Here is a 17,485-nt window from a genome sequence, read left to right on the forward strand (position 1 = left end):
TCCATGTTAATTGAAACTCAAGGTCACAAACCAATTAGTCAAACAATAAACCTCAAAATGTGTCTTCCCGAACAAATCAGTAGTAATGTAGCTATTCATCTGTTTCCCATCATTAAAGCTTGGCATGATAATAGGGACCAACTGTTTCCTGCTCTCTCCACAACCCTCCACCTCCCCCCCACTCCATGCCTCCTCTCAGGAAATGTAGCTGTCTGTCACCGTGTCATTTCCTCCATTCCCTCCAATGACAGATGACAGTGTTTATCTCAGAGGAGGGACACATATTTCAGGCAGTTGAGTCTGGTTCTCCAGACAGACACATTATATATGATGGACGGCTGGAGAGGCCAGGGGGGAGCGATACACTGTGTACTTTCTAAAGGGAAACTGGGCAATTCAGTTGGTAGACAGCTGACTTAACTCAACATCCTGATGTCGTGAACTACGCTGCCGTCAACGCAACATGTCGATGTCTAGTGGGTACAGGCATGACAGCAGCAGTAGGTTTATGATTCGACTCAAATTCTAGATGAGACTGAATCACTCAAAGTCTGGCCAAAACATGCACAGACGTGATCAGAAATGTTTCGACCTCGCCTTAAAAAGGTAGGGGAGCTGTTAAAAAATATTGAATTCATTTGATATTTTGTTAAACTACTGGTGTTACATTCACCATGATCTAGTATCTGGTTTTTAGACACGTGTGTGTAAAAATGGTTGCAGTAAATCTCATCTCTGACAAACATTTAGTTGTGCCAGGAATTCATCAAGACACCAGGTGTGCAATCTGTATGTAGCACAAGGCTGAAGAGGCTTGGTAGGAATTGAAATTGAGTTTTGATGGAAAAACCAATAACTGTGTCTCAGTAAGTGGAGTTATTTTTTTTTTTTTTATCTCTCTGCGTTTGTTTTTATTTTAGTGTCTTGTGTCTTGGTTAAAAAACAAGAGCTGATCTCCTGAGACTATAATGAAACTAATAATGTTAAAACTGATAATGAAAGATATGGTGAAAAACCTCTCTAGTCTCTAGTATGGGCCAAGCTGCAAAAAGTCTGGATCCCTTAATTCCCATAATGCAACTCAATAACATCCTCCTTTGACACGAGGAGTCAGCAACCTTCACTATCTTAGAAGAGACATCTTTTTCCAAAATCACAATGTTTTTCTTGAGGCTTAAAACGTATTTGAGGCTTATAATGCTAATTTCCTGCTGTAGATCAAGCATACTGGTAACCAGCAGCATTGGTGGCAAAAACCAACACATTCATCCATGCACTATTCAATTCTCCAATTCTCTTTTATTTTTTGGGCTTTGGAATCCATAGCTAGCCTAGCTAGGGAGACTCAAGACTTGTAGCCACTGCTTTTGAGGTTCAGCAAAATATAGAGTACAGGTGGCAGGTCAGGACGTAACATATAAAGCACATTTTAGTTAAAAAATGTTAAAACATTTTCTTTATTCGGTGTGTAATGGCTACACATTCTTACAGTTGGAGAATATAAGAATTACTTTAGGGCTACAACAATGAAAATGTTAAAAAGAAATAATTCTCATATAATGTTTTCTCAAAGCCACAGGGAACCACTGGAGAGCTTGAGGCTCTGCAGTCATCAGTTGCCTACCCGTTTCAGACCATCTTTTTCTGACTGGTAAACGTTCATGTCTTCCAAATCCCACATCTCCAGTTTGTGATGCAAGCTTTCTGTTAAGAATCTGAAGTCTAAATGAAATCACTGTGACATCAGAGTTATTTTGTCAAACTTTAGAAATCTCCCTCCAGAGCCACAGAAGACCTTAATTGTTTCCACGTGCTGTGTAGTACTGATCATGTAGAGTAAACTGACTGTAATTTGAAAAAATTGGGAGGGGTTCCCTTTTAAAGAGATTTTTATTTCTTTCTTCTTTTACAATTATTTTTATTCAATTTTATTGTGTTTTTTAGTATAGTTTGTGTATTGGGTGTATTTTGTGTATTTTGCATTTATGTCATAAGCGATGATACTATGCTTTCTTCATCATTTTGACTGTATTTTGAATTCAGATGTGCTGGACAAGAGTCACAATTCTTTTTTTTCTCCAAGAAATATTCAAAAGAAATAAAATATAGTCAGCACAATGGGTCACCTGAATGATCTAGTATTTAGCTTGAATGAGTTAAAGTATATTATAATAGATAAAACAACTGCAGTAGGTAAAGCGTAGTTTTATAGCTACTCCCTAGCTGATGCATCTCCTAAAGAGTGTAACTACACATAAGGACCACAGCAGCAAATTATATGCTGCATGGGGACTGCAAAACAACTGTCACTGGTCAACTTGGATACTGTTAACAGTGAAGACAACATTGAACATCAATATCTAACTATGTTCATGTTATATTATGCTACTTTGTTAGCACAGTAATAGGTTCATTTTCAGGAATTAGTAGAAAAGGGAAACTTTTTCCCATCATCGCTCTGTATCAAGTGCATGAAAGAATGTAAAAGTGGTATCTTAGAGGCTAATACATGAAAATGGCCTGATAATGTAGGACACATCCACCTAGTGTCACGGCAGTGGTATCAACAGGTGAAATCCAACACTGAACTATAAATGAATTATGTTCAAGAGATCTGCAGCAGGGCCGCTGTTTAACACACAAGTATAAATCCTCTTGTGCTCGCCAATGTTCATGTTCTGTTCTCGGTGCACTGTGAGTATTAGGCAGAATGAAAGGTATCAGAAGTGTAATTATCTTTCATTCTTACAATTAATTTCTAAAAGTCATATCTTGCGCTGCTCTTTCTCCTCCGCCTTTTCTGTATTTTTTCTTGCTGTGTCCCTGGTGGTTCACTTAACAGAAAAGAGTTTTTGCATTCCACTAATGAGATATTGATCTGAACCTTAAATCTACATCTCCAGTGATGTGATTATCAGCGCAGGGGTGCAGAAGCTGTAAAGGTTCCATAAATGCGTGTAATGTGTCTTTATGACTCTTTAAGGTCAAATCCCTGCCTTCGCTGCACTCCACCAACTGTTGATTGATTGGACTTGAAGTCTCACCAGTCAATACAGCAGACAGACGTGCTGTTCTGTGCAGCACTACACCATGTAATGCTATGAGTGTTCAAATTTTCGCAGTTCAGAAAGCAGTGGAAGAAAAAGGCTCTGAACAGATTGTATATCAGGAGATGTTCTGTGATGGACTCAACTTTGAAGAATATCTTATATTGCACTGCAGAATTTTTTTCCCCCATTTGTTGTAAATTCCGCTTTACTGTAGCACTTCATGTTGTAGGACACCAATATTACATTGGGAACACACTTCATACATAATGCATTTGCTTTTCTGGTAATTGTGTGAGGGTTTGGCAAAAACAAACCTATTAAGTGACACTGATTATTAACTGCAACAAATATTTTCTTGCATCTGACTCTGACAAACTTTATAGAGTTAATGAGCAGTAACATCACTATTTTTAGCTTATTACAAAGCTTGATCAATACTTACGCACCAGCAAACAGCTGTCTGCATTGAGGAGACAGTCTAATTTAAAATCAACTGCCCTGCTTCAACTGAATTTGACTGATGCAACCACTGCAGTTACATAATCCACTACAAGGTGTACACAGTTTGGTTATTTAGTTTAACTTCGCTTGCAGCACAAAGGTTGCTCTTTGGCAGCTGACTTCTAAGTTTCTGTTGTCAAAGCTTCCCTCAAGCTCACAAATTTTTTAACTTTTCAAAACAAATGTATGACGGACATTCTCTCCCACAGTTTCCTGCTTCCTAAAGATTTTTAAGCTAAAGTTCATTCTCTCTTTTAGAACAAAAAAAAAAAAAAAAAGATAGCTTTACAAAACAGTCTGCAATTGTCTGACCCTTCAAGCATTGTTATTAGTGTTTACTTAACCAAAGCCTGCTATAATTTGTCCACCAAAAATAGTGGTTAAGCAAAAACTGTTAAGGCCCAAACGCACAATTGAAATGCCAAAAGCACAGAACCAGCAGCATTTCGGGGAAAAGATTGCTATTTATATATGTTTATTTATCTAATAATTAATTATTATCATCATTATATAGGTTTATTGCAAAAAAATATTGTCCTCTGGGGATGAAAAATCCTTATATTCTCACAGGAACATTGGAGGTTAGTCAGTTGTGTTACGGAGAGGCCAGTCTATACAATAAAGTCATACTAAATGGTGTGCAATATGTTTTTTGTATTCATTTGAACAGCCAGGATAAGTTATATGTAATAGTTATTAACAACAATCTACAAGAGAACATTTTACACTACAGCAGACAGAAAATTTTAACACCAACATACTTTATGTCAAAGCAGTCACAGCAGCCGACGACACAGAACTAATGCATTAAGACTGCGAGATGAAGAGGTAGAGACAGCGCCTGGATGTGACCCACGACTAGTTCATCATAGTTTAGGATGATGCAGCGCACTGAGGTTACTGACATTTCAATGAGGAGACAAACGTATATAATGTGGATCTATTGTTTTGTCACTATTAGAGACTCCAGTCTGCAGTGTAGTTCATACACTTCACTGATAAACCTCAGAATTTTAGAGTAACATTAAGCTTCATGACCACAAAAAAGGTTTTATATCATGTCGACACTTCTGACCATATTCGCAAGCTCCCTCTCTCTCTCTCACTCGTCCACCTGAGCTCTCTTTCGCTCTCTTTCTGTTGCGAGTCTGACAAAAATATAACTTTTTTTTAATCAATTGATGGTTTTTATAATGCCTGGTTTTAGGGGGTGCTGCAGCCTCCATGCAAGCTTTTTATTAGTTTTAGTTCTATCCAAGCAGGCACAGTTTCAGTCGCTGGGTTCTCATTTGACGCTCCAAAATAGAAACAAGGTCGGAGTAGGGACGTCAAGGCAGTGTAGCGCGCCTCAAAACGCTTCTGGTGTGCTTTCAGCCATTTAAAACAAAAAGTATACTTTCAAGTTTCAGTGTGTTTGGGCCTTTAAGGTTATAAACAAAGAAGGAGACATATTGTGTGCTTGTCAAAACCATGTTAGTGCATAAAATATATTTGAAACAATGCAAACAAGGAAGTTCTGTCATGTTCATAATTGAGTGCTTGTTGGTTATTTTAGAGTGGTGAAGGAAAAGGTATTTAATCTCAATCCATCAACTGATTTCCATTTTGCATTTGAACTACATTTTGTATGTGGTGGTATAAGTGACGAAAGCATTTCATTAAATAAAAACACAAACTGGGTTGACAGCATGAGCTTCAATAGTTAGCATAGCTGGACAGAAAAAGTGCACCACCTATATAAAACCTTAAATGTGCCCTGTGGAGATTTTGACCACTAGTAGCGCTATGGAGCAGTGTTCTTAAAAGTGGGTTCCCTTTCTGTTTGGAGCATGGACACATACAAAACCAGTTTCACCCTATTCCACTGATCAACAGTTGGTGGTGCCAACATACAAAGCAAAGCAAAAGGCAAGCAAGAAGACAGCAAGCTAGCAAACACAGATGTAAACAATGCACAATTGTTTTTTGGTTTACAAGAAAACTATGGGGAAGACTATGTACAAATTAGAAAGACTAATTGTTTTCACTTGCCCATTTAAATAGCCTAAGAGTGAGTCTTACCACCGGTAGTTTTTATAGTTTGCCTCACCTGAGCATGAGGTTCATTAGCTGAAGCCCTTCCCCTCTGAGGAAGCGGTCTCGATTGGCTGGCAGCATGAGGCAGGAACACAGAGCATCGAAAAGGTTCTCCATCATCTCCTGCTCCTCGGCTGTGGACGGGTTGTGACGTTTGAACACCTGAGTGGGGAGGCAGGAGGAGAGAACACTGAGGAAGGGAGCATTTAGAAAGGAAACCCAGACGAGCACGTCGCTTTTGTATTAAAGGGAAATTCATTGAAACACAGTTTCCGAAATCATTTAGAGGAGTTCGGGAATGTGGGCAATATGAGCTACTTTAAAGATGAGATGGAATAAGCCTAACATGACTCATACTATAATTAAGAGAATAGAAAGAGGCAGGGTGGCCGGATGCTAACAGCCACTACCACAATGCTGGTCAATGACACACTTTAATAGCTAATTCGGTGGGTTATAAGACATATTTTGGTAGTCCTACTCTGGTTGGTGCCGACAAAAAGGCAGAATATGCTCAGAGCGTTCTGAAAATTCAGGGATGAGTGTATCAGTTGGATGAAAATAGGGTTAAAACTGGCCTTGGGTTAGACAGAGTTTGGTGTGTACCCACCACAGAGTATACACAGATGCTCAAGTTTGAGAAATTACTGAGCTTTACCCCTGCAAGGCTCAAATGGATGATGGGTAAAGTACAAGGGTGGTGGTAGAGCAAACTAAGAACAGAGTAAAAGCAAAAATCTTACAGATAGTTGCTGCAGCAGCACGTCAATGCCATCCATCTCTCCCAATAGTTCTCTGGTATCTGTGGGAGAGAGAAATAAAGAGAGAGGAAGACTAAGAGATAAAAATGAAGTAACAGGACAAAAGGGAGATTAAATTGAGATGGTTGCAAAAAACAGACGTTTAGGTAATGGGAGGGAGGACAGAAAGCAGTGTGAGAAAAAGGTGAATAGGTGAAGAAAAGCAAAAAGAGTAAAAGGCAAAGAGAGGGAGGGGGTGCAACAAAAGCATTTGATTAGCATTAACACTGATGAACACATTGGCCATGAGGGACCTTAAGAGGAGGAAAATGAGGGCACTGAAAAATATATATCATATTCAAACAATACAGCTCTGCTTCACAGTGGCCCCAAATGGCCGTCTTAAATTTAAGGATCCCAACACACAGAAATCCTGTAAATGGACATCAGGAAGTGGCACAACACAAACCCTGTTTACCAACAATATGTTGTGCTTTGCATATGTTACTCTCTCTGGGCAGTAAAGTGTTCATAACTAACAGAAGAATTTCATTTGAAAAATATGTGAAATCTACAGGGTTTTAATTAGTAAGGATGAGATGCTCTTCTCATTCGTAGCAGCAAGTATTTTTACATAGAAACCCTTCAGAGTAGCTTTTTAAGTCAAATGTGACAGCAGGAAGCGATAATTACATTCAAATTAACACATCAAGGATTTACCCCAAATTGTCATTTTCCTAATAGTGGTGGTATGATTTGCCTTATTCTTACTTCAAGACACTGACAGTATTTTAATAGGCAACATTATTCATGTGAAAAATAACATTTTCGGTTACATTTTTTGGGGGATTTGAAGTGCAGGAAGGAGAGGATTAATGGAGTCAGCACTGGTGAAGAAGAGGAGAATGAGTGTAAAATGAAACACGACTTCCACTGAATATCAATATGGCTTGTACCATTAATGAGAAGCTGTCCAAGGACTTGATAGTCCTGTGGCTATCTGAGGCTTTACAGGGTTTTAGTGAGAGAGGGAAAGGGGAGAGAAGACAGCAAATAGACAGGTGAGAGAGAAAAGAAGTGAGACTGGAAGACGGAGAGGGGAGTGGGAGAAAGAGGAATTGAAAGATGGAGAAGAGACAAATGTAAACATAAAAGGTAACATGAAGTAAAAGAGTTAACGATGGAAAATAAGGGCATAAGTAATAAATGCCAGGAGTGGTAACACAGAGAGAGAGATGGAAAGACACAAAAATTAAGAGAGAGAAGGAAATGGCAAGGCTGAAAAAGGAACAAGAAAACCCAAAGATGGGTAGAAAAAAAGAGGATGAAAAGACAAAGAAATGAGGGAGAAAAGTGAATAGAAGGGATAAAGAAAAAGTAGGGAAGGAAAGAAAAGGGGGGACAGAGCATGTTTTTGTCTGTTTGAGAAAGCTGCGAGGTGAAAGAAATGGGGAAGATGAATTAACATCATTTGAAAGCATTCACTGAGATACTCTTACTGTCGTTGTTTTGCAGCAAGATAGCCAGGATTTCACTGCAGTACAGCTTGTTAGCATCAAACGGCATCTTCGCCTGAGAGGAAAAGGGAAAGAGACCAAATTCAAATTAGCCACTCATCTTGATCTCCAGAGTATTAGAACATCACCATGTATTCGACAACAAAATATGCAAAAGCAGAGATTCTGCCCAGTAAATTATATGGTTATGTATGGTATACATGACGGTTTATCTGAACATACATTTATTTGCATGCATACAAGCATAAAAGAAACTACTTTACTACAGCTGTAAACAGAAGAAACTGTTAGCATATGGACATTTTCCACACACTTTAGTTACATTTCATTATTTAAATAATCACCCAACTGTGAAGTCAGTAAATGGAGTTATAATACAATAATGTGAACCATAAAAGCCTATGCAACTGTCATAATGAGGCTTAAAATAAATTAAAAAAACTGACGGCCCACAAGATAAAATGAAACACGTCATGGTGAACTGAGCACTGGTGAAATTACCTCAGCACATCACATTGTTATTTACTTGTTTTAGAGCACCCTGATTTAATACTAATCATAATTAGTTGTGGAATAGAAGGTTTGCAAAAAAAGATCAAGAAAATACCTAGCGCTGCACCTAGCAATTTTCTTAATCGATTAATCTAGATTTATTTTATCTGGGGATTGTTATCATTTGCTATATATGCCCATCACAATTTCCTACAGTTCAATGTGATGTTTTGAAATGTCTAACAGTCCAAAACTTCAGTTTAAAACCGAATTTAAACAAAATATTAAATTAATTTATTGCCGATTGACTAATTGATGCAGCTCTAAAATGAAGATTAACCTATGCTCTGCCACATTCTTACCTTGATTCTCTTGAGCAGCCACTGCATGAGTCCCTGCTGAGCTGCCTCGGTGCACAGGCCCGGTCTGAACTCTGCCATATTTTCTATGATAGCTGAGAAAGGATATAATATAAAAAAATATTATTTCAACCTTCAAGCTCAGTGTCTGGCCCTGGTAAAGTATCCTTGAGCAAGTCACTAAAAACTTGCTGACACTATTGTCAGTATATAATTTGTGGACAGAGCTTCAGGGTCTGAAAAGTGAAGCCAATGTGTAAGTACTAGTGCTGTCAGTTGAACGCGTTATTAACAGTGTTAACGCAAACCCATTTTAACGGCGTCAATTTTTGTATCGCGAGATTAACGTTCTTTTTGGCCTAGCACACTTTGTAGTTTTTTTCACATGCTGTTGCAACCATAGATATACATAATAAAGGCTAGATGTCTTACGGCGGAGTCTCTAACGTCATCACCGGCAGCCATTTTGTCACAGGCAAGCTTTCTGGCGGGCTCTGTGGTACCTGATGTAAGGTGAGTGATCTGCACAAACACAAATACTCTTATCTCGCTGAAATCTTGAAGGATTTACAAATGGTTTGGTTTCTTACAAACTTTAACGTGGCTATAATTCTGGATGCTTGAACATGTTGAATTTCTCTTTTATTCATAAGTATGCAGTGTCATAACTATATCTCTGACATTTATAACAAACCAAACCGTTTGAAAATCGGTAGAAAATTGAGCAAGTTATGGTTATTTAAAAAGTAAATGCACCATTAAAACAATGTTAGGAGTGAGCAAGCTGACTGTGGCAAGATGGCCGCCAGGTGCGGACGTCGACTTCCATTGGCCAGCAGCACGGACGAGATATCTAGCCTTTATTATGTATATTTAGGGTTGCAACAACTAGAAATGTTAGAAAAACTACAACACCACAACGGATCTAGCTAGACTGGAAACAAAACAACAGGCACGCCACACACACTTGTTTAAGAGTACTAGACGTTACGTTTTGAGTGGATGGCGAGACGCCAAAATGGATGCCAATGATATTCTGAATGGAAAGTTTACTTTTAAAAAGTTTATGATCTCAATCACTAGTTTCAAGTCTTCTTCCATACAGCATATGGTCCCATTTAGAGTAAAATAAACAATAAAGCAGGGTATGCTTTAGGGCGTGGCTACCTTATGATTGACAAGTCATTCTCAGAGAGTCCGTCCAGCTCATGCTGATTCAATATGAACCAAGATTCTGGTAAGTCATTGCCTAATTCTTGCCTAAAATGTTTTCTGAAACATATTTTTGTGTACAAAAAACAAGAAAGTTTGTGATCAGGCAGGCTGCCATTATTTCATGCTTGAAAACTGAGACAAAATCCAAGCACCGTGCACCTTGCACTATGTCACTCACTAGTCCAGTTGTCCAAATATGGTCACTATTGGCTCCAAAAAACAAGACGCTGTTGGCCATAATGCCAAACTCGTGGGTTCAAAATGGTTGTCCACAAAACTATGGCCCACATCATGTTAGGTTTACACGTGGGCCATGGCTGACACCTAGAATTTCCCAACAAACACACCCATCAGAAATGGTTCATTATTGGTACCGATACTGATCTTATTAAGTGACAATTCAGTGTTTCTAGTATCTGGGAATGAGTGAGCACTGTTTTATATTGGATCCTTGCTCAGTATCAGCATACACCCTCAGTTGAGGTATTGGACAGAAAAAGCTGGATTTGTGCATCCATACAAATAAGTATCACACACTACTGGTTATGTGTCAGACTGAGACTATGTCTAAGGCTGTCACACAAGATATGCTCAACTGAAACGCCTCTCAAACACAGGTGGTTGGACGGAAGAGTAGAATCTGGGGAGATTTGTGTTGTGGAATTTTCAGCGTGACTGACGCACTGATTGATCCAGAGGGGAAAGTAAGATGACAGGTTGGTGGTGTGTCTGCTTCAGTAAATACTAGCACCTTACTATAGTCTTTAATCAAAAACACTTTGGAGAAGAAGAACTGTGTCATCTTTTTATAGAGGGTTCGTCTGGGCTCTGTATCAGCTACTTCTAATATTATCAAAGCTGCCTCTGCCACATGATATCTCTATAACAGCAGACTGTGGCAGAAGGGGACAGAAAGAGAGAGAGAAAGAAGATTGTTGGGTGAAAAAAAGAAAAACTAAGGGGATTGAGGGGAGGCAAATAAGCAGAGTGGGAAAGCAGATGGGAGGCAAAGAGGTTGGAAGACAAGTCAAAGACAAGGGATGGGAAAGCTGAGGGAACGAGGAAAATTTAACAAGAGCATAAAAACAGAGTTGGGAGTGAATAAAAAAAGAAATAAGACAAATAAAATACAAAAGAGCAACATCTGGGGAGTGGAGCTGCAGATGATAGAAAAATTTGAGAGAAAGAAGCAGAGGAGGAGATGGAGAGGAAGGGTTCTGAGAGAGAGAGAGAGAGAGAGAGAGAGAGGGGGAACGGCCTTTATCAGTGATTCAAACAGAGCAGACAGACAGCATCCTGGAGGACAGCAGGCTCAGAGCAGAGAGCAGCCAAGGAAGACAAAAGGCTTATTCAAGCTTGGAGCGCTCCCTTGATACACACACACACACACACACACAGACACACACAAACTTGAATAGAAGACGCACAAGCACTGCTCCCTTGATATAACCCACACTCGCACACGGAGCCAAATACACACACCTAAACAGCCCTCCTGACACTCGGCCTCAATCTGGCAACAAAGAAAAAAATCATCTCAGTGGGCTCATTCAACACAAAAAGAGCTGAGAGGCAGAAAAGTCTGATTCATGTGAGGCTAAATACAGAGACCATGACTTCTCAAACTATCTGCTGGCCCATGGCCCTCTCCTAAACCTCACGTCTACATTTAATGCTCTCGAGTCTTTTCCATAAGCACTCTATAACATGTATGGCTGACTTTGAGCCTGACTTCAAACCTGACTTCACGCCTCAGAAAAAGAAAAACTCTGGTGGTACGTTGGTACGTGTTTCCTCTTTGTCGAAACATTTAAATGAGAGGTTGACGCATTCCTTTTCGCTGTCACTGAAAAAGTGGAGGACACTTGGCAGCAGGGGGACGTACTGTTAAAGCTTAAAGAATACAAATACAGTTAGTCTGTGCCCTCTGTGTAACGTCAAACCCAAGTCCTGGAGGACAGCCTGTCACTGCACTGCTCAAAGCTCTAACCCTGGCTCATACACACCTTAAAGGCATACCTCCCTCTGGAAGAGCCTGTCATGTTTCAGTACCAAAGCAAGACGAGGGCGATCAATTATTCTTCCTCTGAATATTCAAATATTATTGAGCTGCTGTCTTTTTCCATCATGTGCAGTATAGAAGCGTAGAGCATACTGTGCAGCACCTAGAGTGTGCGGTGAAATCCGTCCCAGATATTTGTCCCACATGTTTTGAATATAAATGAACACACAAAGCTGTGCAGCCACTGAAAGCACCTTCCAGTCTAGATGTTGTAGTGCTCATAAGAACAGCTTGGTTTTCTGCTGAGATGCATGTATGGGCAGATTAGTTAATTGACCTTGCTTCGACTGCTACTCCTACCCCAGAAAGTAAGAAATGTGTCATGTTGCGTCTTGTGATCAACTTGTGCCTGCATTTTAGCTGATTTCTGACCAATTTTTCAATATCTCATACAGCTTTACAAAGTACCAGAGCTGGAAGGAAATGTGACACATTTTCCGCAGCAGTCTGACAAACAGCAACTACTATTTACATAGGAGGTGTTAATTAATCAGTTCTCTCTCAGAGTGCTGGGATCAACTGGTTATTTTAATCATGGTGACAGTTTATATAGATAGTATTAGTTCTCTCTAATATGTATTTATATAACACTATGATATTATAACAGCGGTTGAAAGTTTCATCATTAAATCACACACTTTTTACACACTTGTTTAAAGACTCATTTTCACACCATCTCATGCATCTGTACGAGGTTCAGTAAATTGGACATAAACAACATCTGTCCAGTTTTCCGTGACACGGGTCAATTATTGTGTGATAAACTAATTATTTAGAATTATATTATACATCATAATATATGTTATATATCACATAGTCTGGTGAAAAGTCTTTCATTTTCAATTAATGTTTATCAATCGGCATCCTGGCCAACAAAGCTAAATCAGCTAATTTAGTGCTTTAGTGAGTTTGTAAAGCATGCCAGTGATGTTAGCAACATGCATGATCAAACCCAAAAGTTAAACATCAGTGGAATTCTTCAACATGGAAACAAAAAGCTACTGCTGCAACATAAAGTACGTAAGTTGAGTTAGTTGTAAGGGATTTAACAATGATGGTGATTTTGCACCTAAGATCTTCCTTTTATAGTCTGGTATATGTGGTATATGTTCCCAAAAACATCACCAACGAAAAATTTAACTGCATAAACTCTAACTTCAAATTCAACCATGCAATGAAAGAGAAATAGAGGAACATCTAGAATGTAACATGATGCTGTATGTAGAAACACTGAGATACTTCTTGTGATGTCATTTGGGTTGCCAGCTTTACCGGCTTTGGTGGGAAGTTTTAACTGGTGAAGAATTCAGTCCAATGATGAATGTTTGAATATAGTATGTTTAAGTTTGAACAGTTTTCAGCTGCTTCATTCAGATTTATTTTCTGGATTTTGTGTTATTTATTCTGTGTTTTGAAAAACAAGACTTGTGTAGTGTTATACTGTGTTAAAATAAAGTAACTAAACTCTTTGCTGGTTGTTCCAACACATTCAGAATCATTACCGCTTTTTCCGTTTCCAGTATTTAACAGGAGGCTGTATGTATATTGAAAAAGTTAAATTAAAATCATAAACCTGCAATAACTAGTCGACGGATGGCTTGAACTAACAACTACTATGCAGCCGTACTAAACACAATTTTTGCTTATGTTGATGGCAGTTTGCTTCTGGGTAATCATAGACTGAAGCATCACTGTTAAGGCGTTTGTTGGGTTAATGTCTCCTTACCAAGTGTGTTATAGTTGCCATCAGCCTCTTCCTTCACCTGCTCATCCAGCCGCTCCATATTCTGCACCAGCAAGGCCACCACCTGACCCTCCAACTACAAACACAGACAGATGAAGGTCAAGTCAGAGTTATTGACACATTATTACCAAATCCAAGTCATCACGGATGAAACACTTCATTCATAACTCTAAGCTTCCGACATGAACTGCACCTTTCTGCACTTTCTCATCGTGACTACTGTGTGATATGAAGTATGACTGTAGGGGGCTGAACATGACTCTGAAAAAAAAATTCATCATGATCTTTTTGAACAGAGAACTTTTAAAACCTCACAACTTTCAAGTTTTTCTACTGCACTGTTAGTCTGTCAACTGAATCCTTATCAACATGATGTGATGTTTCAGGAGAAAACTGACTTCTCGAAGACGAAAAAAGTAGCAGCAGAGATGACAACGTGAATGTTCACTTTTAAGCTTCAATCTTTGCAAAAGAAACTTGGTTCCTGTCTGAGCTTCTCTGAACATGTCCAAGTGTTATCGCGGAGACTCATAACCAAATAGACCTCGCTGGGTGCCGCCTGGTTGGATAAAAGTACTATTACAGATGAAAGAAGATGGACACTCGGGGAAACAGATTTATGAGCCACCAGAGACCGTCGTGGATCATTTTGATTCATCTTATCAAGGATACCACCTGGCCTTCTGGCAGCAAGGACAGAGGAGCTGGAAGCATTACAGCAAAGAGGAGAGACAAATGGATTCAACCAACCCTTGCTTCTCTCAAACTGTTTCCCTTGGAAGTAGCTGTAAAGAAGAGTGTAGTTTATGGGTGCTCCATTGCAGGGTAAATGGACTGCATTTATACAATACCTTTATCCTGAGAGAGTTTAAAGCCACCTGAGCTACTGTCTCACATCACAAGCCCATTCACACACACATTGTACATTTTCTGTCAAGGTTCTTTGACCTTTGTCCAATTGTCTCTGTCAGATAATAAGCAGCCAGCTAGGCGACAGAAAGAAAAACCTCATGACGTGCCTCAAAATGCCTCAGAGAGATATGCCTGTAAGACATTAATTTAAGGGTTCGCACAACTTTTAAAGAGTAAAATCAAACACTTTCAAGGTACCTGAACCAAAACATTCCAGACCCTCAAAGCCTTTATCACCACATCTAAATTATTACTATATTACATATATTACATACATTAAATTATTACTTATTACAATGGATGCGTGTGTGGCACTGGTGAGGGCTTCCAAGTTGTTCTTTTTTACCATGAGAAAGGCTGCTGTGGTTTGGAGCTAAACGACTACACAGGATTACACCATGCCTGCTTTTTTCTGTTGGTCAGTCATGAGTGCTTCACTAAAAGGTTGACATTTTCTCACTCTGAAAATGCTGTGCCCGGCCTGGAAAGAAGCCAATAATTGGTTATTTGTTTAATGAGCCCCATAACACAGAAGTCATAATGTTTCAGTTTTATATATATATTTATCACTGTGTGCCTCTTCCACTGAACCACTGAATCGAAGAGTAAAATGTGTAGTCAGACTGAGACATCAGACAACACATCTCATCCATTGTAGTGAGAAACAACCACCAATATCCCTGATGAATGGCACTGGGATGTAGCCTGGCATAAAACACACGCAAGCCAACAGATTCTTTGACGAAGTGTCATAGTGACGGCCGTGAAGGAGCAGGGGCACGCAGTTCTTTCCTCCATTATAGGTGTATCAGCACATTATTGTAGTTTGACCTTTGTCTGTGTCGCTCTAAATGTCAGCACACATAATGGGGAATCAAAAATCTGCCCTGGTTCATGAACAGCAACGTCAAAAAAAAGAGGGGGAGAAGGAGAGACAGAAAGAGAAGATGTTAAACACAGAACTGATGCCAACCGATGCAGCTGGAGGGTGACAAAGAAAAGCTTTAGATAACGGAAAAGGGTGTGAGGGGAGACGCTATAATTATATGGCTGACATCACACTTTGAAATTATTTTTTTCCACTTCTTGTCAATTTGTGAATTTAATCTTACAACTCACACTGGCATATAGCTAAGAATAAAGCAAACAACTGAAATTTATAATAATTAAACCATAGTTGGACATTTGTGCCCCAATTAAATTACAGAATATGTAAAAAGTTAAAAGACAGTGTGGTTAAATAACGTCACCAATAAAAAACAATTTGCATGATGTTAGATTTTTCTTATTTTTATATAATCTTACTGTCAATCATATCCTATCAACATCAATCAATATATCAAATGTAGACAGAGACTGGACTGAAGCATCACCATGGCAACAGCTTGTAGTCCAAATAGACAATAACTCTATTTGCATGTCAGCGAGAGCCAATCAAAGCCTTGCTTTTGATCTGTTAATACCATTGATCAATCTCCTTGGCCTGTTTTGGATGCCAGTGCCCAGAAATATAAGTATCAACTCCACAAAATGCTGCGTCTTCAATATAATCAGATCCTGAACTCACCAGAGCATCTATGAGTACTTCAGCACCCTCCTCACTCTCGTGGAGTGTGTCGATATCTGTCAGCTCCTGCAGCAGGTCTACCACTGCTATGGCAACATGTGGTTCAGGTTAAGGAGAATAAGCATGTGTTGAAAGAGTACTCCATCGATTTAGCATTGCACTCCTGTAACACTGTCAGACCCACAGAGGACAAAAAAAGGATCAAAATCGATGTGGTTTTCATCTTCCTTGTCAAAACTGATTTTATAGCTTATTTTATCCATAACACACTTTAAGATTATTATATTATACTTTTACTGTGCAATTATCTGGTTGTGTATAAATCCTATCTAGCTTATATTTCCTTTCAATTTTGGTCCTGTGCTGTTATATTTATTTTTACACTGTGCCTCTAAACCTGGTGTCCACTGTACCCACAATGCAACTCGCCCACTGACACTTCTGTCAGAGTTTCGGGTGTGTTATGCTAGTAGCAGCTAATGTAGCCAGGAGCCACTAGACTCAGGCTAAGATGAGCTCACTTCTTTCTAACTCCACATCTCCAGATTTCTTTCATTTTCAAACTTGTAGTCTTCCGACCTCACCAACACTGTTATCTTGAATTATATATAACTGTATATATTACATTTTTATTTATTGTAGTTTGATTTTGTTTTTGTTTTTTTGACAAAGACCAATGTGAAATACCAAGCTCTACATACAGGATGGATGGATCTTTTCTATCAGTCTGAAACAATCTGTAAGTGAAAGGATATCAGTGTTTTCATGACTGAGGAGGCCCAGCAGTGAGTGGACGGCATTAAGCTCCACCAGCAGGTGGTAGAGGTCTGGCATTGTGGCGATCACATGCATTTCCTGGATAATGTCGTTCAGATCCAGCTCCGACTCCATGAACCTGGTTTAAGGAGCAAGACATTTTTGTTAGCACTCTATGTTACTATTAATTTCAAAGTACAGTAGAAGGATTTGGTTATTAGTTATAGACTGCTGTCTATATGTACGCAAAGATACCCCGGCATACAAATCTTGTTCTCCAGATTTAAGAATGATCGTTACCACACATCGAATGATATCACAATATATGTCCAAATAATGGCAATATGATGCTTTCACCATATCGTGTAGCCCTAAATTCCTCACAGTATAATGTGTTTATGCATTTGACAAACACTGTATTATGCTCTGTTAAGTCCACATGAAATTTGTCTTAAGTCACATAGTGTGAAAGTGAGCAAAACATCATGAACAGT

General features: G+C 39.1%; 1 protein-coding gene across 1 annotated transcript in view; it reads right to left on the reverse strand.

Annotated features, from left to right (window-relative positions):
- The window catches only part of ctnnbl1 (catenin, beta like 1), a 56,880-nt gene that overhangs the window by 35,162 nt on the left and 4,233 nt on the right, over window positions 1-17,485 (reverse strand). Inside the window, exons 4-11 of the mRNA XM_051426546.1 lie at window positions 16,994-17,130; window positions 16,236-16,336; window positions 13,739-13,832; window positions 8,739-8,830; window positions 7,867-7,939; window positions 6,371-6,429; window positions 5,641-5,789; window positions 2,217-2,219 (exon numbers count right to left, since the gene is read on the reverse strand). Coding sequence (XP_051282506.1) covers window positions 2,217-2,219; window positions 5,641-5,789; window positions 6,371-6,429; window positions 7,867-7,939; window positions 8,739-8,830; window positions 13,739-13,832; window positions 16,236-16,336; window positions 16,994-17,130 — 708 coding nt within the window. The remainder of the gene's footprint in view (window positions 1-2,216; window positions 2,220-5,640; window positions 5,790-6,370; window positions 6,430-7,866; window positions 7,940-8,738; window positions 8,831-13,738; window positions 13,833-16,235; window positions 16,337-16,993; window positions 17,131-17,485) is intronic.

This window comes from Dicentrarchus labrax, unplaced genomic scaffold (assembly GCF_905237075.1).
Source record: "Dicentrarchus labrax unplaced genomic scaffold, dlabrax2021, whole genome shotgun sequence".
Taxonomy (NCBI): Eukaryota; Metazoa; Chordata; class Actinopteri; family Moronidae; genus Dicentrarchus; species Dicentrarchus labrax.